We start from the raw sequence: 18,096 nt of genomic DNA on the forward strand, positions 1-18,096 counted from the left end.
TAGTTATTATATAGTCGAGTTCAGCGTACGGTCACTTAAGCCGTCTCTGCAAATCTGAAAAACGCCGCTTTGCGCGAGTGCGCGAAACGAATTTTACCATTTTTTTGAAATATTCATTATATGGCGCCATAAGCTCGTACACCACTACAAAGCCTAAAAATATGTCTTATTTTGGCGAAAATAGGCCATACTACCTAGGGAACCGCGAAAATAAGCTGCCTATTAAGTAAAAAAATTTGGGGGGGGGGGCATGGCCATATCGCCCCCCCCCCCCCCATGGTTTATAGATATTTCGCCTGTGTAGAAATTCCACATAATTGCTCCGATACTTTTTCCAATTTGAACCTGTTTAAACTCCTGTAGCTATTTGCCAGTGCTTCGCAACTTTTTTTGCAGCGACCTAAATTGTAAATTGTAGGGTAAGTGTAACAGCAACGGTTCGGCGACCCCATACATTCCAATGAACTTTTTGTGCGCACTACTTTTTGTGCGTTTTTTCCAATGAACTTTTTGTGCGCACTACTTTTTGTGCGTTTTTTCCAATGAACTTTTTGTGCGCACTACTTAGCACTAAATCAAATCGAACCGCAAGTCAATTTCGAGTCGCGACCCATGGTTTAAATAACACCGCCATATGCCAATATTTTTTAAAATTAATTCATTCATAACTTGCGTACAATAACTTGTTTCGAATCTTATCCAATTTGAAGAAAACTGAGATGTTCTTCTTGCGTTTTAACATACCAATTTTAGCTAAGACACTACCACGCCTATTAGGGCGTAAAATAAAATTCTCGAAAGAATCGCCATATTTCCTTCATGAAAACTAAAGCGACTTTATAATTGCAGCAAAATAATGTTTCGTCTTTTTAGAAAATTAAAACGGGATTTATATAGCATGTGCCCTTTTAAACGTGATGATATGTGCTATTTTGAATCTCTGAGAATATCGTTTGAAAGTGACATGTTTACACGTTTAATGGTGGATATATAGGTACATATAAGCTCCAATAGAAATAATAACACTGTTCGATTTAATGCTAACTTTTTTATCATTTAGTCTTGGTATTTAAAGTACTGTCGGATCAGACCATTGTTAAGTTGCTAACCTACTTTATTTTTTATTTATTTGCGTATTTAGCTGCAGTTGATCGCCAACCATGCCTGAAATAGCAACATTAATTTAGTATCGGATCGGCACCGATACCACCCTAGTATCGGATGAGTACTGAACCACCACTTGGTATCGGGAATGAACCCGATCCGATATTATCGGACATCCCTCAAACGTCGGTTAATTTCAAATCAAAGCAACAGATATTGCCCCCAACGCGTGTTTAAAGCACTTTAAAACGGGTGGCCGACTTTGGACAAATGCAATCATTTCGGCTTGAGATCCGGAGTTAGGCTTGCAACTGGTATTAGGTGCAGCTATGGCAGAAAAGGTTCAGTCAGCCGTTGAACTCAGCTGGCGTGAAATTATACACACTGACAGTAAATGGCGCAGATACGACAGACCGCTTTAATATTGGTGCAAAAATATGCTACCAGCTTTAGCTGTTAGTTGATATAGGGATGTGTCATCGTAAAGTCAAACGTTTGAACTTAAACGTTTGCATTTTGTTGAGCAAACATTTGTTGTCGATATGCAAGGCTACAAAAAGGTTGGTGTAGAGAAAATGTCGGTGCCTGTAAGTGATGTGACTCAACTTTTTAATTCAGTGTTATGTGAACTCCTTTTCGAACTGTGTTATAGTATATTGACTCCTTTTTAAATGTATTATAGTATATTGACTGCTTTTTAATGTGTCATAGTATATGGAGTCAGTTTTTAAATGTGTTATAGGATATGGACTCCTTTTTAAATGTGTTATAGTACATGGATTGCTTTTTAAATGTATTATAGGATATGGACTCCTTTTTAAATGTGTTATAGTACATGGATTGCTTTTTAAATGTATTATAGGATATGGACTCCTTTTTAAATGTGTTATAGTATATGGATTGCTTTTTAAATGTGTTATAGTATATTGAGTCAGTTTTTAAATGTGTTATAGTATATGGACTCCGTTTTAAATGTATTATAGGATATGGACTCCTTTTTAAATGTATTATAGGATATTGAGTGCTTTTTAAATGTATTATACGATATTGACTGCTTTTTAAATGTATTATAGGATATTGACTGCTTTTTAAATGTATTATAGGATATTGACTGCTTTTTAAATGTATTATAGGATATGGACTCTTTCTGAATCTATTGAAAGTTATTACCTCGTTTCCTCACAAAGAAAACACGGATTGTTTGTATAGGCCACATAACAAAACCGTTTCAATATTTCTTTACACTGGAATGCCTCTCACAATATTTTATGAGTTTGCGCAATATTTGCCGAGTATCGTACTCAAAACGGTTACTTAGAAAAGTCCATACATAAGTAGGTGTCAAGCATTTTGAACGTTCAAATAACTCTTTATTCATTTTCAACATCAAAAGCCTATTTGAATAAAATATATGCGAAACGTTTAAAATGCTATTTACTTCTGCATGAGATTTTTATATTCTTACTACGTCTTACTACAACCTCCAACCATTGTGCTCCAAAATCGTAAACGTAAAAGTAAAAACAGTCCCAAGTTAGATCAGTTACAGCAGTGGTCGGAAACCACCGGTCCGCGAGGAGTTCGTTACCGGTCCGTAGCAGGGTTGTTAAATAAAAATTTTGATTTAAACCCAAACGTAAAATGCGGAAAAAACAAACTAAAGTCGAAAATATTTAAAGGAATTTTCTATTCAAAATAAATAACTTTAGTTTAAACATGCTCCATGGTTGATTGGTATGATAAAAAATCTCTATTAGTATTAAGCACTCGTGAGGTTCAATACGACCAGTGTGCTGTGGCCATATGAGTTGTATTGCAAAATGATTCATTATTTTGATGGTCAGGCTGGGAAGTTTTTGAAACAACTTATACATTTTAATTCGTCCATTCAAAAAAAGTATTACCTTTACTGAATATTTGTATTTTTTTAAGGCCGGTTCTCGAAAAAAATTGGTTTTAGGCCGGTCCGCAGGGCCATAAAGGTTGCCAACCCCTGAGTTACACCATCAAGAAAAAAACGCTTCAAACAGACATTCACAACTCAATGATACTGTTCCGTTCCACCTTTTATAAGGAAGACTTGAATAGATTTCAGTTACATAAGCTGGTGATGATACAAGTGTATGTAGAAACGTTTTAATCAAGATGATGCCGATTTACTCGACCTTTTTGGCACTAAGCTAAATTGTTCTGGTTTTCTAGTTGGATGAATTAGAAGGGGCTTAAACTTTTTTCCTGCGTCGCCTTTTGAAAGTTTGTTTGAATTGTGACGCACCGAGCGACTTCACAAGTTTCCACTAAGATTATATTTTGTTTGCTTCATGTTTGTTTCATGTCCCGTTTTCTCGTGACAATTGATGTAAATGTGCATGTCATTGGTTATTGATATTTGTAAGCATAAAGGCCCGTTTACACTACAGCTGCGCTGAGTTGAGCTGAGCTGGGCGTAAAAATCGTCAAAAACGTTACGTTTCTTCTATAGCTGAATTGGGTTTGAGTTTAGCAAAGCGTGAAAATCTTGAAACAATAGAATTTAAATGCAAATTACGCTTCGCTCAGCTCAGTGCAGCTCTTGGTGCTTTTTCAATCACATTGTAATGGGACATTTATGCGATTCTGTCAAAAACTGACTGTATTTTTATTAACAAAAAATAATACCAAAACGCGAGCGTGAATTGATTAAAAATAATTGTAGTTCAGACTTTAGTTTAATTTGTAGGTTTTGCGAAATTTTGCCCAGCTGACAAAAACTAAAATTCTATTCTAATTTAAAACAGCTGAAGCAATTCTACAGTTGTCAAAGTCTGACAGCAACAGACTCAATTCAGCACTAAATACCAGCGGCAAAAAAAAATTATATCAGCGGTCACTACGGCAATTAGAATTACACGCGAAAAATTCCAACGCCCCAAGAAACGAAGTCAATTAGACAAGAAACGAAGTCAATTAGGTTTTCACGAGGCCAAATTAATCAGAATTGGATATCTTCTGGTAGTTTTGTTTCCAGTTAGCAACTCAGTCCTACCACGAACGGTTTTTGGTGAGAAGAAGTGTTAAAACTTTAAAATAAGATTTTTGCTTTTTTGTGCGTTGAGTTCTGTATTTTTACATTTGTCACGGCTAAAATTGATGCGTTTACGAACGCCACAGCGTACGGAATTTCTTAGATTTATTTCAGTGTTTCAGATTTGTATTTTGATGTTATCACAATGTAATGGATGTGGGTTTAAAGGTTACGTAGAAGTATGTCAGTTCTCCTATATGTTCGGCTATATAGACTTATAGATCTCTATGTTGAATGGTGAAAATAACGGCCCAAATAGACATAAAAAGCGGCATGCTTTATTATTCAAACGTTTCGGCAAATGCACATGTCATCATCAGTGATATAGATCTCTATGTCTTTTAGTAGTCTAAATACATATTATAGGCATCTTTAGGATTAAAACATAAACAGTTATCGGAGCAGGTGTTATTCAGAATTTTCTTTAAGTAGTTTTAGATTTGTCTAAAAACAGTGTAATATGTTTTGCAGAGTTATGCATGCGATTTTAAGACCTATGGCTCAGTAGGACCAAATCACTTTTTTTTAAATGAATTTTGATTGTGGCCCAATCAAAAAGACTTTGTAAACATTCCTGACTGGCGCTCGTTTCGAAACGCATTAAACACCGTGAGCTTTTTCGGAATGATTAGATACACACTACGCATAACGCATTGCATTTGAGCTTCTTAGAACACAATGCGTATCACTCTGAAATTGGTAGGTGATAATTGTGTACAGCGGTTTTGATGTGGTGATGTCGTTTAAATCGGGTTTTTAGTGTTAAAAATGCTTGATGTTGTTAAATATGCTAGATAGAGGAACCATACTTTGTAGTATGTTTGAATAAATCGTTTTAATTTGAACGTCGGAAAGTCTTTGTAGGGTGTCTAAGGCAGGGTTGCGGAGTCGGACTCGGGATATGAGACTCGACGGAGTCGGTTTGTCTTACTAGAGTCGGACTATAGGGACTCGTTAGATACTAAGTGAGACTACCCGAGTCCCGGGTCCGACGTGCGCATGCGCAGTAGCATTTTTCGAAAAATTAAGACTGAAAAATTGTAAAGCTTGAATAGCATATGGTGGAATATTTTCCAACCGCGTATGAGTGGATGAGGTTTATGTCACACCTATAATTGAATGGCGCGACGTCAATCTTATTTTAGTTGCATAAATAGGTGTAATACAGGCTGTTGAGACAATCTAACATTTGGCCGAAGTAGGACTCGGGCCTGGGCACTTGAGTTTATATTTTTGGCCGGAGTCAGAGTCGGACTCGGGGTCATTTTTAACCGACCCGCAGGCTTGGTTTAAATGAATGAAATCTTCTTTGTTTCCACTTGTATCGCTACTGTTTTGAGTAACCTTATAAAACAATTTGTTTTACAGCTGGCTCGTAGAATCTTAAGGCATTCCATGCAAGTATTTGACCATAACTAACTATTCAAGATGAGGAACGATTACGAAGATTTGGAAAACCAAAACAGGACACTTTACACGCGAAGGTGGATCTTTCTGGTCGGGTTAGCTTTCTACCAATTCTTCGGTGGCATTTCGTTCGCGAGTTTCGGAGAAATCAGTAACTTTTACTCGGAGTTTTACCAAGTCGACTACTCTGTTGTGGACTGGCTCACAAACGGACGTAACATCAGCGCTATTTTTATCACAATACCTCTGGTCTGGTTCATATTCAAGGGAAAAATTAAGCTTAGACTGATGGTGCTGCTGGTTGCTTTTTCAAGCACCCTTGGAATGCTGTTCGTAACTGCGGCGCTAACCAGTCCATCGCTTATATCCCTCATATTCATAGGCCAGTTTTTCTTGGGCATTTCAGAGACAGTTGGGATAGCTCTACCATCCACATTCGCAGTTCTATGGTTCCCCGAAAGCCAAGTTGGAACTGCGATAGCTGTGAACGTTATAGGGCTCAGCACAGGCGATGGCTGCGGTTATGTGGTCCCTCCAAGCCTTGTGTATACTTCAAGCGCGGCTGAGAACGTGTCCGCTTATAACCTAAGCGAACCAATGCTGGAAAGCGGTCGCAGGTCTTTGCAGATCATGTACGGATCGTTCCTAGCAGTGGCCGGGACTTTTGCGATGCTGTTTTGTGCGTTTATGACCGACAGACCGCCTACAGCTCCAACAGCCGCGCAGGAGATAAAAGACAACAACAACCTTGGAAAGAAGACCGGAGCTGTTTTCCTGCGTGAGACACGATCCCTCTTCTCCAAATGGTCCTACATCACGATGACATATCTCCTCGGACTCTGCTTCCAACTTGTGATCCTTGAGAACCTAATGATGTCCGAGATCATCCACAGACTTAACTTTGAGTTCCTTAATCTTCCATCGGACGTGTTGAGCGGATTTGTGATGGCTCTGTGGAGCTTCGGTAACATTGTTGGACTCCTTGCAGGCGGCAAAGTGGTCGATCGGTCCAAGAAATACAAGGCTCAAACTTTAACTTCGCTTTCCCTCTGCTTTGTGTCAACAGTTGGAATCGCTCTTGGCGTCTACGCAAACACAGCCGCCGTGATTTTCGTGTGCAATTTGTTTTTTGGCGTTTTTACCGGTATCACGACGGTTTCGGCGCTTGAGATTGCCACCCAGCAAACCTACCCTATCGACGAATCGCTTGTTAACACTTGGATGACTGGAATCCAGACCTCAATGGGACTTTTGCTGGGCGTTTTCGGGCGAATGATTTTCAAGAACTTCGGCAGCATCGGGGTTTTATTATTCCAGAGCTCTCTTGTCTTCGTAGGCTTGATCTCCACGTGTTTCGTCTCCTCCGAAAACAAACGACTCGATGTGGGGAACGAATTGACTCCCTGTACACCAGAAACCCTGCTGGTGACCAAGTAGATGGTAAAATACCAAGGAAAGATTTCCGGCAATTAGGATACAAATTAAACCTATTGTTTATCTAAATATGTTCCACCAATTTAAAATACTGGTTACTTTATTGCCCGATAAACAATGCACCAGTTGTAGTATAACAATCATTGAGAGACATTAAAAGAACCTGTCTTTTAAACTGGCGTTGCACGTTTAGGAAATTTTTTAATGGTGTTGCCTAAACTTGAAAATAAGCTTGCTGCAAATGTGCAACGCAGTTTGAAATACTGAATACTTACTGTATTGTCTCTCAATGGGTGGTACATTAGACTGGTACATTGCTTAGCGCTAGGTACACATTTTGTGATTAGTGGTATACTTTATTATCTCTTATTGATTGGTATATCACTCCTGGTGCATTGTTTACTAATAAAACTTAGTGTTTTAGCATAAACTTAAGTGTTTTTGTGCAACACCATAGTTTTAGATACTAACCTACATATTCTCCCAAATGATGATACATTAGACTGGTACATTGTTTATCGTTAGGTACACATTTTGTGAATACTGATACACTAGTACTTTGTTTCTCAATGATTAAACCATTATACCTGGTGCATTATTTAGTAATAAGGCACCATTTTTTTCAATTAGCGTCTCCTAACGGTTGCTGTGTTTTATACATTTATGTATCAACTAACGCCTATTTTTTCATGCAACATTTCGCAAATTATTCACCATTTTTCACAACTCAGTGCCTAAGCAAAACATAACAATTTATGCAAAAGTTTTGTCCGACTTTCTGCCATATTTTTAATCAGCACCAACTATATTATAAGACTGGTTCCTGTACTATATTTGTTCCATATATTTGCATTGTCCGTTCAAACATATAACGTTAGGCAATGCTGGTAATGCGTTCAGCTGTACAAGCAGCAGCTTAATTTCGGTGCAGTGCCTTCTTCTTTCGTGTTGGTTAGATATCTGGGCAGTGGCTTTTATATCTTCGCATAAGTAGCTAGTTTCGTTTTTCAGGACTGTTTCGCAGATTAACTCTGATAGGCTCTGATACTTACGGGGATGACAACGTGAAGGTACTTGCTGTACAGTGCCAATTGGTGTGTACCACCGATGTTGCTTTGCCAAAGTTCCTCTTTTTCTCCGTGTTTTCCACTTAGCCTGTTAATATTCCCCTTTAGTCGTCATCTTACTATTCAATGTGCCAGAGTGGTTTATATTCGAAGCATCTGCGTTTTCGTAACGTTATTACTATAGACTCCCTATTTGTTGAAATAATCCGTACAGGCTGTTTATTTTTTGCACATTTTGCGTTCAATTTTTAATTTGTCTCTTATGCTTTGCTATTGCGTTTGTGAGAAAGTATGGCGGAAATCACAGTTCAATTTTACGTTACCCCTAATTAACTATTAGCCATACTATTTATTGTGTCATTTATATTGCAAGCGTTTCACAATGTGTGTATTTTCCTTTTGTGTCTGTTTTAAAATGGAGAGGCGGGACAACGTACTGCAATAAAGAAAATAAAAGGCCAAATGGCGCGTGGACGGTCACTTATTACTGTTAAAAGAGCTATAGACGTCGATTTCACCATTTTCCACACATTTAAAGGAATAAAACTGAGTTTGCATTAAAAAAAGCTAACACCAGTTACAGGATATAATATTGAGATTTTGTGGCAGAATATCAATGCTGTTATTGAGTCTAACTATTACCGTACATTTGCCACATTTCCGCCTTTAGTTAAAGCAGAGTAAAATAACGTGGGAAAGCTGTTTGATATTTTTTGGTGCGATTTTGCCGAGTTTTGATAGAGCACTTTAAACTTTGATAATCAAATGCTTATTTTGTTCCCTGTGTTGCATTTTTATTTCACTTTGCGTGCGTAATGTGCAGCAAAATCTATTCGTTGTAGTTCGTTCCTAATATATATTTGTGTTATGCAGTGTTGTAAACAAGTCATTTTAAAATGACTTAAGTCCCAGTCAAGTTATTTGTAAAATAACTTAAGTCCAAGTCCAGTCTTTTTGAATAAATAACAAGTCAAGTCCCAGTCAAGTCATTATAATTAGAGCAAGTCAATTTCAAGTCATGTCCTTGTCATAAAAATAAAACGTTAAACTATTAGAATTTTTAAACTCGTATGATTATGAACAATAACTGAACTAAAAATAAGGAAAACGATCATATAGCAAGTAATTTATTTTTTGTGCAAAAATTTGGACAAATAGCTCAATTTTATAAATAAAATACTTAAAGAAATGCTTTATTTCAACCCAAGTCACTTGTTGAAAAAACTTAAGTCAAGTCAAGTCATTTGCCCAAATGACTTAAGTCAAGTCAAGTCATTTAAAAACAGTGACTTAAGCGCACTTAAGTCAAGTCATTGATTAAGTCATTACAACACTGGTGTTATGTTAAATGCAGAACGCACGATGTTCCTATATTGAGAAATTGAAAAAAAAACTAGTATCATGTGTGGTCGTTTATGTGAATTAGTTGCATTATATGTTCAGTGATTTCCGATAATATCGAAGAAGCCAAATTCGTAACGTTCTTACTCTTTCGCTGATAGAAATGGACGAAACACAGCTCATATCCGTTCTTAGGCTTGACCAATACAATGCTAAACCAGACGGGTATAAGTGGCCCATTATAAATAGGGGTAAACATTCAGGTTACTTGTTTTAATATTATATATAACGCCTGGCTATTTGTTAAGGTTTAGGTTTAGGGTATATATGTACTTTCCCTAATTTGTAGCCATGCCCCCTTTCCAAATTGTATTTTTCGAACTATATTTAAGAATGTTATTAGGCCTGTTAATTGTTGAGGTTCATGCTAAGCATGATATGTTTAGCTGATAAATGAAAACTTTGAAACACCGTATGCTCTGTTTTGCTTACTATGTTATAAAAACAGATAAAAATAAAGCATAACTGTAAAACATGCTTTCAATTCCGAGTAAATATGCAGGGAAAGTAGCTATGCTAATCAACCGCCATGTTTTGACATCTGATTTGCGTACACCGTGCAGCTTAAGGTTAACTAATCCTGTTGCACGTATACATAGGCAAAATGCCGGCGGTTATCTCGTGTCACGTGAGAATAGCTGTATTGTTTACGTTTAACAGGTTACAGGCTGTTTTGAGCAGTGGTTTAGCATGTAGGGTAGACAGCATACATAGACACTGTATGATATTGGTTTGCCTGCAGTTATAGGATCCAGGCTTGTATTTTTAAATTTTTACGGTTTTATTAACTTAAAATTTGCGTGAAATAGACTGACTCAGGCCCACGGCTAATGCATATTCTTAGCTACGCTGCTATTTTAGTGCATAGCAGAAGTGCTTTAGCGTTTTTAGAGTAGATTTTTAGTTAAATTAATGTTCCACCTAAAAGGAAAAGCGGTGTTCATTTACGTCACTGGGATTCGTAAATATCACGCGTTTTCTAAAAACCGCCACAATAACTACAATTTACTCAAACTTATAGAGTTGGAACATAATGGTTGGAAGTGGTGGCAAGACGTAATAAGAATATCAAAGCCCATAGAGAATTTGGCCTAGGTATTATTTTGAACGTTTAGAATTACTCTATATTCATTTTTAACATTATCATAAAGGGTTATTTGAAACTTTCAAAATGATACTTACTTCCGTATGGGCTTTGACATTCTTGTACAATTGTATTTGAATATTTCAACACGTGAGAGAATTACCACCGTAATATCCACTCCACTAAATCAAACTAAACACCCTGCTTTTGCTATCCACCGTGCATGCTGTCAGGTCGTTAGATTTATTGTACTTTCAAAAATTTCTACATAACTGTGCTTTCAAAAGTATACAGCGAACAGCGCAGCAAAACACGTGGTGAAAGTATTGTAAAATATGTATTTTTCCCACTTGTGTATTTTCTATTTTCAATGCAATTAAGAATGTGCAAGTGCTGCAATAAAGCAGTTGTGTCTAGTTGAGTGACGTTGTATATTTCTCTCGCCGTGAAAGATAAAGTGCAAAAAGAATGAGTTGTATAATAAAGTTCAAACACTGAGTTTTTTTAAGATTAGCTGATCAGTTGCCCACTAGATTAGCCAGACATGCCCAGCAAGGGAAAGGAAATCGAGGTGAAATATTTAGCGCTTTACCACCAAGCGAACACGCTATAATCACATACACGACAGACATGCGAGGATTGCGTCTGTTGCAAATTGCCTGATGTTTCATCTAATTGTTTATGGTGGCAAGTTTGAAACAAACATTTAAAAATCCAAATTAACCTGAAGTTAATTATATATTGATTTGAAAGATTTAAAAAATGACTTCATGGATTTACAAATTCCAAGCTAGATGTTACAAAACTTGGCATACATAATATTTATCAAAAACAGCTCCTCTGGTAATTGAGATTCTTAACCAACATTTCGGCAACATTTTCAAAGTGCCTTCTTCAAGGTGAATGGCACCGAACGCTCGTTGTACAATGGATTCACTGCGTTGTACAACGAACGTTCAATTTACCCTGAATACTTCGGGCGATTTGCATAAGTTACCGAAACGTTGGTTAACAATTAATTACCAGAGGAGCTGTTTTTGATAAGTAATTGTGTTTGCAAATGCGTTTTAAAGGTTTGTTATATGCATTGTCGTAATGCAATATGCAATTGCTTTTGCACCCTGCACAAAATGCTGGTTCGCTGGGTTTCAAAAGTTAACTGACCTTTTCAGAGAAAAACTTCCTAAGACACACTCGTCACGTTTTCTACCATCACGAGATATTTTACAGCCGGGTTCATTTCGTCCAGGAAACGACTTTGCAAGTTAAAATTAGCAGAAAAACTTTTTTCAAAATCGTGATGTCTAGCAGCTATTAATGCAAAAGCCTTTTTTCTTGTTTCTTGTACATTAGGCAGTGAATGTTTGCCGTTGAACTTTATTTTGACTTGCTTGAATTTTGCAACATTTGCGTTCGACAAGGTCAATCTGCTTTGCGATATACACTGTAAAAACATAGCCTAATGTTTCAAATTGCTATGGATTATTTAACTCACGAAAAAGCTTATTAGTTATTATGTTCGACAAGGTCAATTTAAATGCTTGTGTCAGATAAGCCAGATATGTTCCTTCTCAAACTGATCTGTTGGCAAAAAAAGGTTAATATTATGTTCAAAAATGTGCGTAACTGTAATATGGGCATTAATCAGGATCGTTACTGTTATTCAAAGCGCTTATGCCAGCTAATTTCCTGTCTGTATTGGCCAATGCCAAACATTAATGGTAATTTCGTATTACTTCTATTTGCATTCAATGTTTTTTTATATTTATTATTCGCCGACCTACAGCAAACCTGTAAGCAGTGTTCTAAACAAGTCATTCTGAAATGACTTTAGTCAAAGTCAAATCTTTTGTGAGTAAACTTAAGTCGCAGTCAAGTCATTATTAAAGCAAGTTAACTTACTAATATAAAAATAAAATTTAACTTCTAAAATTTCTAGACCCGCGCGATTATGAGTAATTATTCAACCAAAAAAATATATAAAAATAACATTTAGGAATCTAACCCTTTTGCGTGAAATAAAAAGTCAAATGAAAATACTTTTAATCAACTTAATCACTTAAGTCCAAGCCAAGTCTTTCGTGCAACAGACTCAAGTCAAGCAATTTTCCGAAACGACTGAAGCCCGGCCAAGGCTTTTTAAAACAGGCACTTAAGTAAATGTAAAGTCACATATGACAACTTTTTTTTGTCCATAACATGCGGGTTTTATTTTATGTTCTATAAAAATAATTTATACTACTCGTAAATTAGTTTTTGATGCATTTTTTTCTATTTATTCTGTATTTTGCATATTTTTTAATAATAAATTGACCCTGTATTGCCGAACAAATTGGATTTAAAAGAACAAATTGGATTTAAAAGAGTTAAGGTAATGAAAGATGTGTTTCCGTCACAATAACGTCACATAAACCTCATTAAGTCATTGCAACACCGCTTGTAAGTGTGATTCTTGCAAATCCTGGCTTTAACTGCGAGACAGCAGCGCCTACTAACAGTCACAGCCGTGCCATGCACGAACGCACAATGGTAATTTCCTGCCTGACGCCATGCATCCGCCGAACCACTGATATTTAAATATTCCGTACTGTGTAAGCCTTTTTATTCCAGTTAGCTGCTTGATGCTTAGTACCTGTTTACAAGAAGTTGCTGTTGCTAAAGTAAGCTTAAAGTACAGTCTATCCCGCAAGCTTTGAAAGTCAAAAGACTGAACATGGCAAGCAAAGGTAAGTTTGCGAGTTTTGCTTTTTTGTTTGTTTTATTGCAAATACCTGGTTTTATAGTTCAGTGATTTGTACGCCGGCGGTTTTTCGCAAGGTTACGCAAGCGACGTTTAGTGCTAGTGTTTGGTTTTCAGCCGTCGCACACCTACTGTACATATACGAACAAAGTTCTTTTTGAACTAGAGACTAAAGAGGCCATTATTGGCGAAATAGATTTCTCTTAAAATCTTAAAAATGACCGACATTAATTTACATGCAAAACATAAGTGCTAAACAATGGTCAAGTACAGTTCGAAGCCTGGTTTAACTCTGTTGTTTAGATGTACAGTGACGTTCCATTGTTGTGCGAATTCTGTGCATTAACATACGATACTGATTTTTTACACTGTAATTTGTCTCTGGGGTGTTTGTTTTCTATGGACAATCTTAATGCACCGAGACTTGGTGTTTTTTTGGAAAATTTGGAAAAACATTACTTGGGGTCGTTTTTAACGTTGGATCCTTAAAATAAGCAGACTTTATTGGGATAGGCTGCATGCTGTGTCAAGATGCTTTTAATGAAACAATTATTTTGATTTACTAAGAGTATACCAAAAATGTTTCATAACAAGTGTGCGATTTTTTTCCATATACGAAACCTAAAACCTTCGTATAAAGAACGCCAACAAATTTTGACCTTCTGGTTCGATTGTCTTTATTCAAATTAGAAAGCATTTTATTTAAAAAGAAAAAACACAACTTCCCCTTTATATCAATACGTGTAATACAGAACCTTCATAGTGATATGCGGTAACGTAAGGCTAATACTGCAAAAGATAGATAATGAGAAAACAATTTTATATTGACGGCTATATTAGTGGTTAGCTGAATTCGTTCTCGTGTTACCAACGTGAAAAAAAGAGTCGATATTCTACGAAGCAAACTTTTTTCTATCGAAAACATTATAAATTTATAGTTTCTATTATTGTCGGCCTGCAATGCACCAACATGTATATTCGTACGTGATCAAGACCTTATCCAAATCAAAGCACAATTTTAACGAACTTATTTTATTTTTCTCTAGGATATGGGAAAGGAAAGAGATCGTTGTATCCAGGATCTGCACGGAAGGCCAAACCAGGTACGATGAATAAATTTTTCATTTGGATTTTTCATTAATCATGCTTCATCTTTCGAAAATCAGTATCTTGTCAAAAGGCAAGATGGTCGTGCTTAAGAAGGATATACATCATGCAATGATAAAAAAATAAAATACTATAGTCTCTACAACAGTTGTTCCTTTTTTAGTCGCGCACTTGTTTAAAAACAATTTCAAGCTTACGGACCCCTAACTTTTACAAGAATAACACAAATTAATAACTTTTGAAAACCATGTACATAATAATTTATACTATAGCGAGCATAAAACGCTATAGCTTGAGTCTGAGTAAACAAAAGTTTCTTATACATGAAATAATATATTTAGCAAAACTTGTTTTCATGTTCCAACATTTCACATTTCCAGAGAAATGACTTAGGCAAGAATAAGTTTAGTTTTTCAGCTAGCCCACATTCATTATTAATTACAACCTGGTCCGTGAATGGCAAGTTAAAGTTGTTATTTTGATTGAAAAGAAATAGCCGGAAAAGCATATTTTAGTATTACCGAGAGCATTGGCCAAGTATATAGGGTAGCTCTTACATAAATGATTTTCACTCATATTTTTATGAAAAGGGTTGGCAACCACTGTTTTACACAATGTAAACAACAGGACAAATACGAGACAGAGGATTTGCTGTAAAACCTCTTTTGTCTCTTTTTGTGACTTCATAAGTCAAATATACCACATTTTAAACTGTATGCCTTGAAAAATGTTTAAGTGCACCGCGAAACCTTTAGACATGTAAGCAACGCGGGACTTAAATGTGCCCTAACCATTGGATATTACCATTATGGTATTTATCTATTTTTGTCCATTACGGGCGATTGCAATATTTGGTATTATTTTTTCTGTAGGTAGTGTATATTATTGTTTTTGCAGTAATTTTTGTGTACGGCAGGCTAATCAAGTTTGAGAAGCACTGATTTAAACTCAAACATATGCCACTATGTGGGCTCTACTATACCAACATTTTTCATAATGTAAGATTAGATTTTTTTGTAAGCGCATGTTAGTAGTACACATAGTTAAACAACTCTATCCACCGTATGCTAGTCGGCCTTACACTGCAGTAGCAGCATGCGTCTTAGTGAGTAAATGAGCTGTTTGTTCCGGAGTTTGAGACAAAGCGGAAGTCTGGTGCCGGCATAAAAAACAGTAAACACAGACAAGCCTTTGCACGTACAATGTGCATAGAAGGCCCCGTGATAGACCTGGGCTCTCAAACTTGTGTCAAATTAACCCCTGGTTAAGTTAACGTTAAAGGTGGGTAATGGGGTAAATTTTGCAGGATGCAAGATACAGTGCTAAGGTTTGTTACCGTTTTTAGCTTGATATTTTTTCTAAAGCGCGTTTCAAAACAAAAACAATGCCAAGCAAATCAAAACAACAAAACTCATCATGGTTCCTTCCTGCGTTTAAGATCACGTTTATTCGTGAAAAGTTTGAAAACACTCTGCACCAAACAAAAACAAACAACAATGAGCACAAAACACACAAGCGCAAATACGACTAATTAGCTAGTAAAGATAAAGACACAAACACACAAATACACAAACGCACAAACACAAAAACACACAAACAAGCATACACACAGGCACAATAAAACAAACTCGCAAACAATAATTTACGAAACACACAAGCACACAAGCACACAAGCACACAAGCACACAAGCACACAAGCACACAAGCACACAAGCACACAAGCACACAAGCACACAAGCACACAAGCACACAAGCACACAAGCACACAAGCACACAAGCACACAAGCACACAAGCACACAAGCACACAAGCACACAAGCACACAAGCACACAAGCACACAAGCACACAAGCACACAAGCACACAAGCACACAAGCACACAAGCACACAAGCACACAAGCACACAAGCACACAAGCACACAAGCACACAAGCACACAAGCACACAAGCACACAAGCACACAAGCACACAAGCACACAAGCACACAAGCACACAAGCACACAAGCACACAAGCACACAAGCACACAAGCACACAAGCACACAAGCATACAGACACACAGACACACAAGCACACAAACACGCAAACACGCAAACACGCAAACACGCAAACACGCAAACACGCAAACACGCAAACACGCAAACACGCAAACACGCAAACACGCAACACACAAACACACAAACAAGCATACACACAAGCACACTAAAACAACAACCCAACAGACAGATACACACACGTCGCACATGCAACCTTACAAGAAGCCGCAAACAACCCTAACAACGCAATTTGTCTTGTTCGTCATGACAGTGGGAAATTACCACTCTTAAATGCTCCCGTGTAACAGGATGCATACACACATGGATGCCGTTAGTCAATTTCCTTTTATTCAATAATGGCCGCCTTATGTTTTAGGCTTTGGGCACTGATAGCTTTTACATGATTTGTAAGGCAAAATGTTTTCGCAAACTTTTTGTGCAAACCATGCTTTGTGGTTAGTTTTGATAAGTTTAAAACTCCAACGTTTTCAAGCGTCAGTTTCAATAAGTGCGCTGACTTAGTTAAGTGGTTTTTAATCTAATAACCCTTCACACCTTGCCTATTAGGAAAAAAACACAAAAGTTTAATATTTCTTTATCTGCAACATCTGCAAGTATTTGAATCTCTTGTTTATTCGCTGTTCTACATTTAGACAAACCGAAAACGCTGACTGGAATTACGACTTTTAACAATACAAATATTTACAAAGGCAAAGAAGCAAAGAATTTTTTTCTTCTGACATGAGTTGTAGAAATACGAGAAACATCCATTTTGTAATAAGTCAAATTGACCGCTAGCGGCATGGCCGAGCCAAAATATAATTTTCAAGGGAGCAGAAGTCGATATGGAATCCTTTAATCTGACAACTAACTCTTCGTGTTTTAAACTTACCAGGACCACGGATTGTCTGACTTACATATTAGATTTAAAATAATTTAGATTCAAAAAAATGATAATAATACCACACCTTTTCCACTTAGAATTTAAAACTATAAACGTTAAACTTTCTTACTAGATGTAAAGTTGAGATATGCAAATAAACTCATGGTTACACTGCTTTACTTATATATATATATATATATATATATAAAGATAGATAGACATGATAATAGTTTAAAAAGCAGATTCCCAGGGAGCAGCGAAAGACCGTTTGGTCATCAAAGTCAGGCGATCCTTAGAACTAAGAACTAAACGTTTATGTTTTCAGCTATTTCCAACAACCCGATCAGTGGAGTGTACAAGGGTTCGCTTTCCAGTGTTGAGTTGGAGCTGAAGTTGGACGTTGACAAGATTCGAACTCACACCTCGGTTTTGAACGTGATCAGTGGATCTGCAGTTAACAAGGAGAAGGCAAAAGTCTACCCTTGGTGAGAAATTATTAAGTTTTTTGTGCACTTGCAATCCGGATCATTTATCTACGCTTCGGCATTACTGTAGTCACTAAAATTCCCCTTTTTACTTAAGTAGATAAACTGAAATGTTATTGGGATTTTATTTTCAATTAATTTCAAAATTTTGATTCAGATTTTGGGAAGGCAAAAGTCTACCTTAGGTGTGACTTATATTAAATTTATTTTGAATTTGCATTTTAGATTAATTTGTACAACTATATTCACTGAACCCCCTTTATGTTGTGGATAAATCATTGTCGGATAA

At 36.7% G+C, this 18,096-nt stretch overlaps 2 protein-coding genes across 2 annotated transcripts in view; both read left to right on the forward strand.

The window, feature by feature from the left end:
• Positions 1-5,596: 5,596 nt before the first annotated feature.
• On the forward strand, positions 5,597-7,012 carry LOC146139181 (putative MFS-type transporter C09D4.1). The gene has a single exon (XM_083391733.1). The coding sequence runs from the start codon at positions 5,597-5,599 to the stop codon at positions 7,010-7,012; it is 1,416 nt and encodes a 471-aa protein (XP_083247859.1).
• A 5,972-nt stretch (positions 7,013-12,984) lies between these two features.
• LOC146139182 (uncharacterized) overlaps positions 12,985-18,096 on the forward strand; it is a 28,962-nt gene continuing 23,850 nt past the window's right edge. Inside the window, exons 1-3 of the mRNA XM_083391735.1 lie at positions 12,985-13,287; positions 14,348-14,404; positions 17,648-17,807. Coding sequence (XP_083247861.1) covers positions 13,275-13,287; positions 14,348-14,404; positions 17,648-17,807 — 230 coding nt within the window. The 5' untranslated portion in view covers positions 12,985-13,274. The remainder of the gene's footprint in view (positions 13,288-14,347; positions 14,405-17,647; positions 17,808-18,096) is intronic.

The sequence above is a fragment of the Ascidiella aspersa genome, chromosome 6, assembly GCF_963924565.1.
Source record: "Ascidiella aspersa chromosome 6, kaAscAspe10.2, whole genome shotgun sequence".
Lineage (NCBI taxonomy): Eukaryota > Metazoa > Chordata > Ascidiacea > Phlebobranchia > Ascidiidae > Ascidiella > Ascidiella aspersa.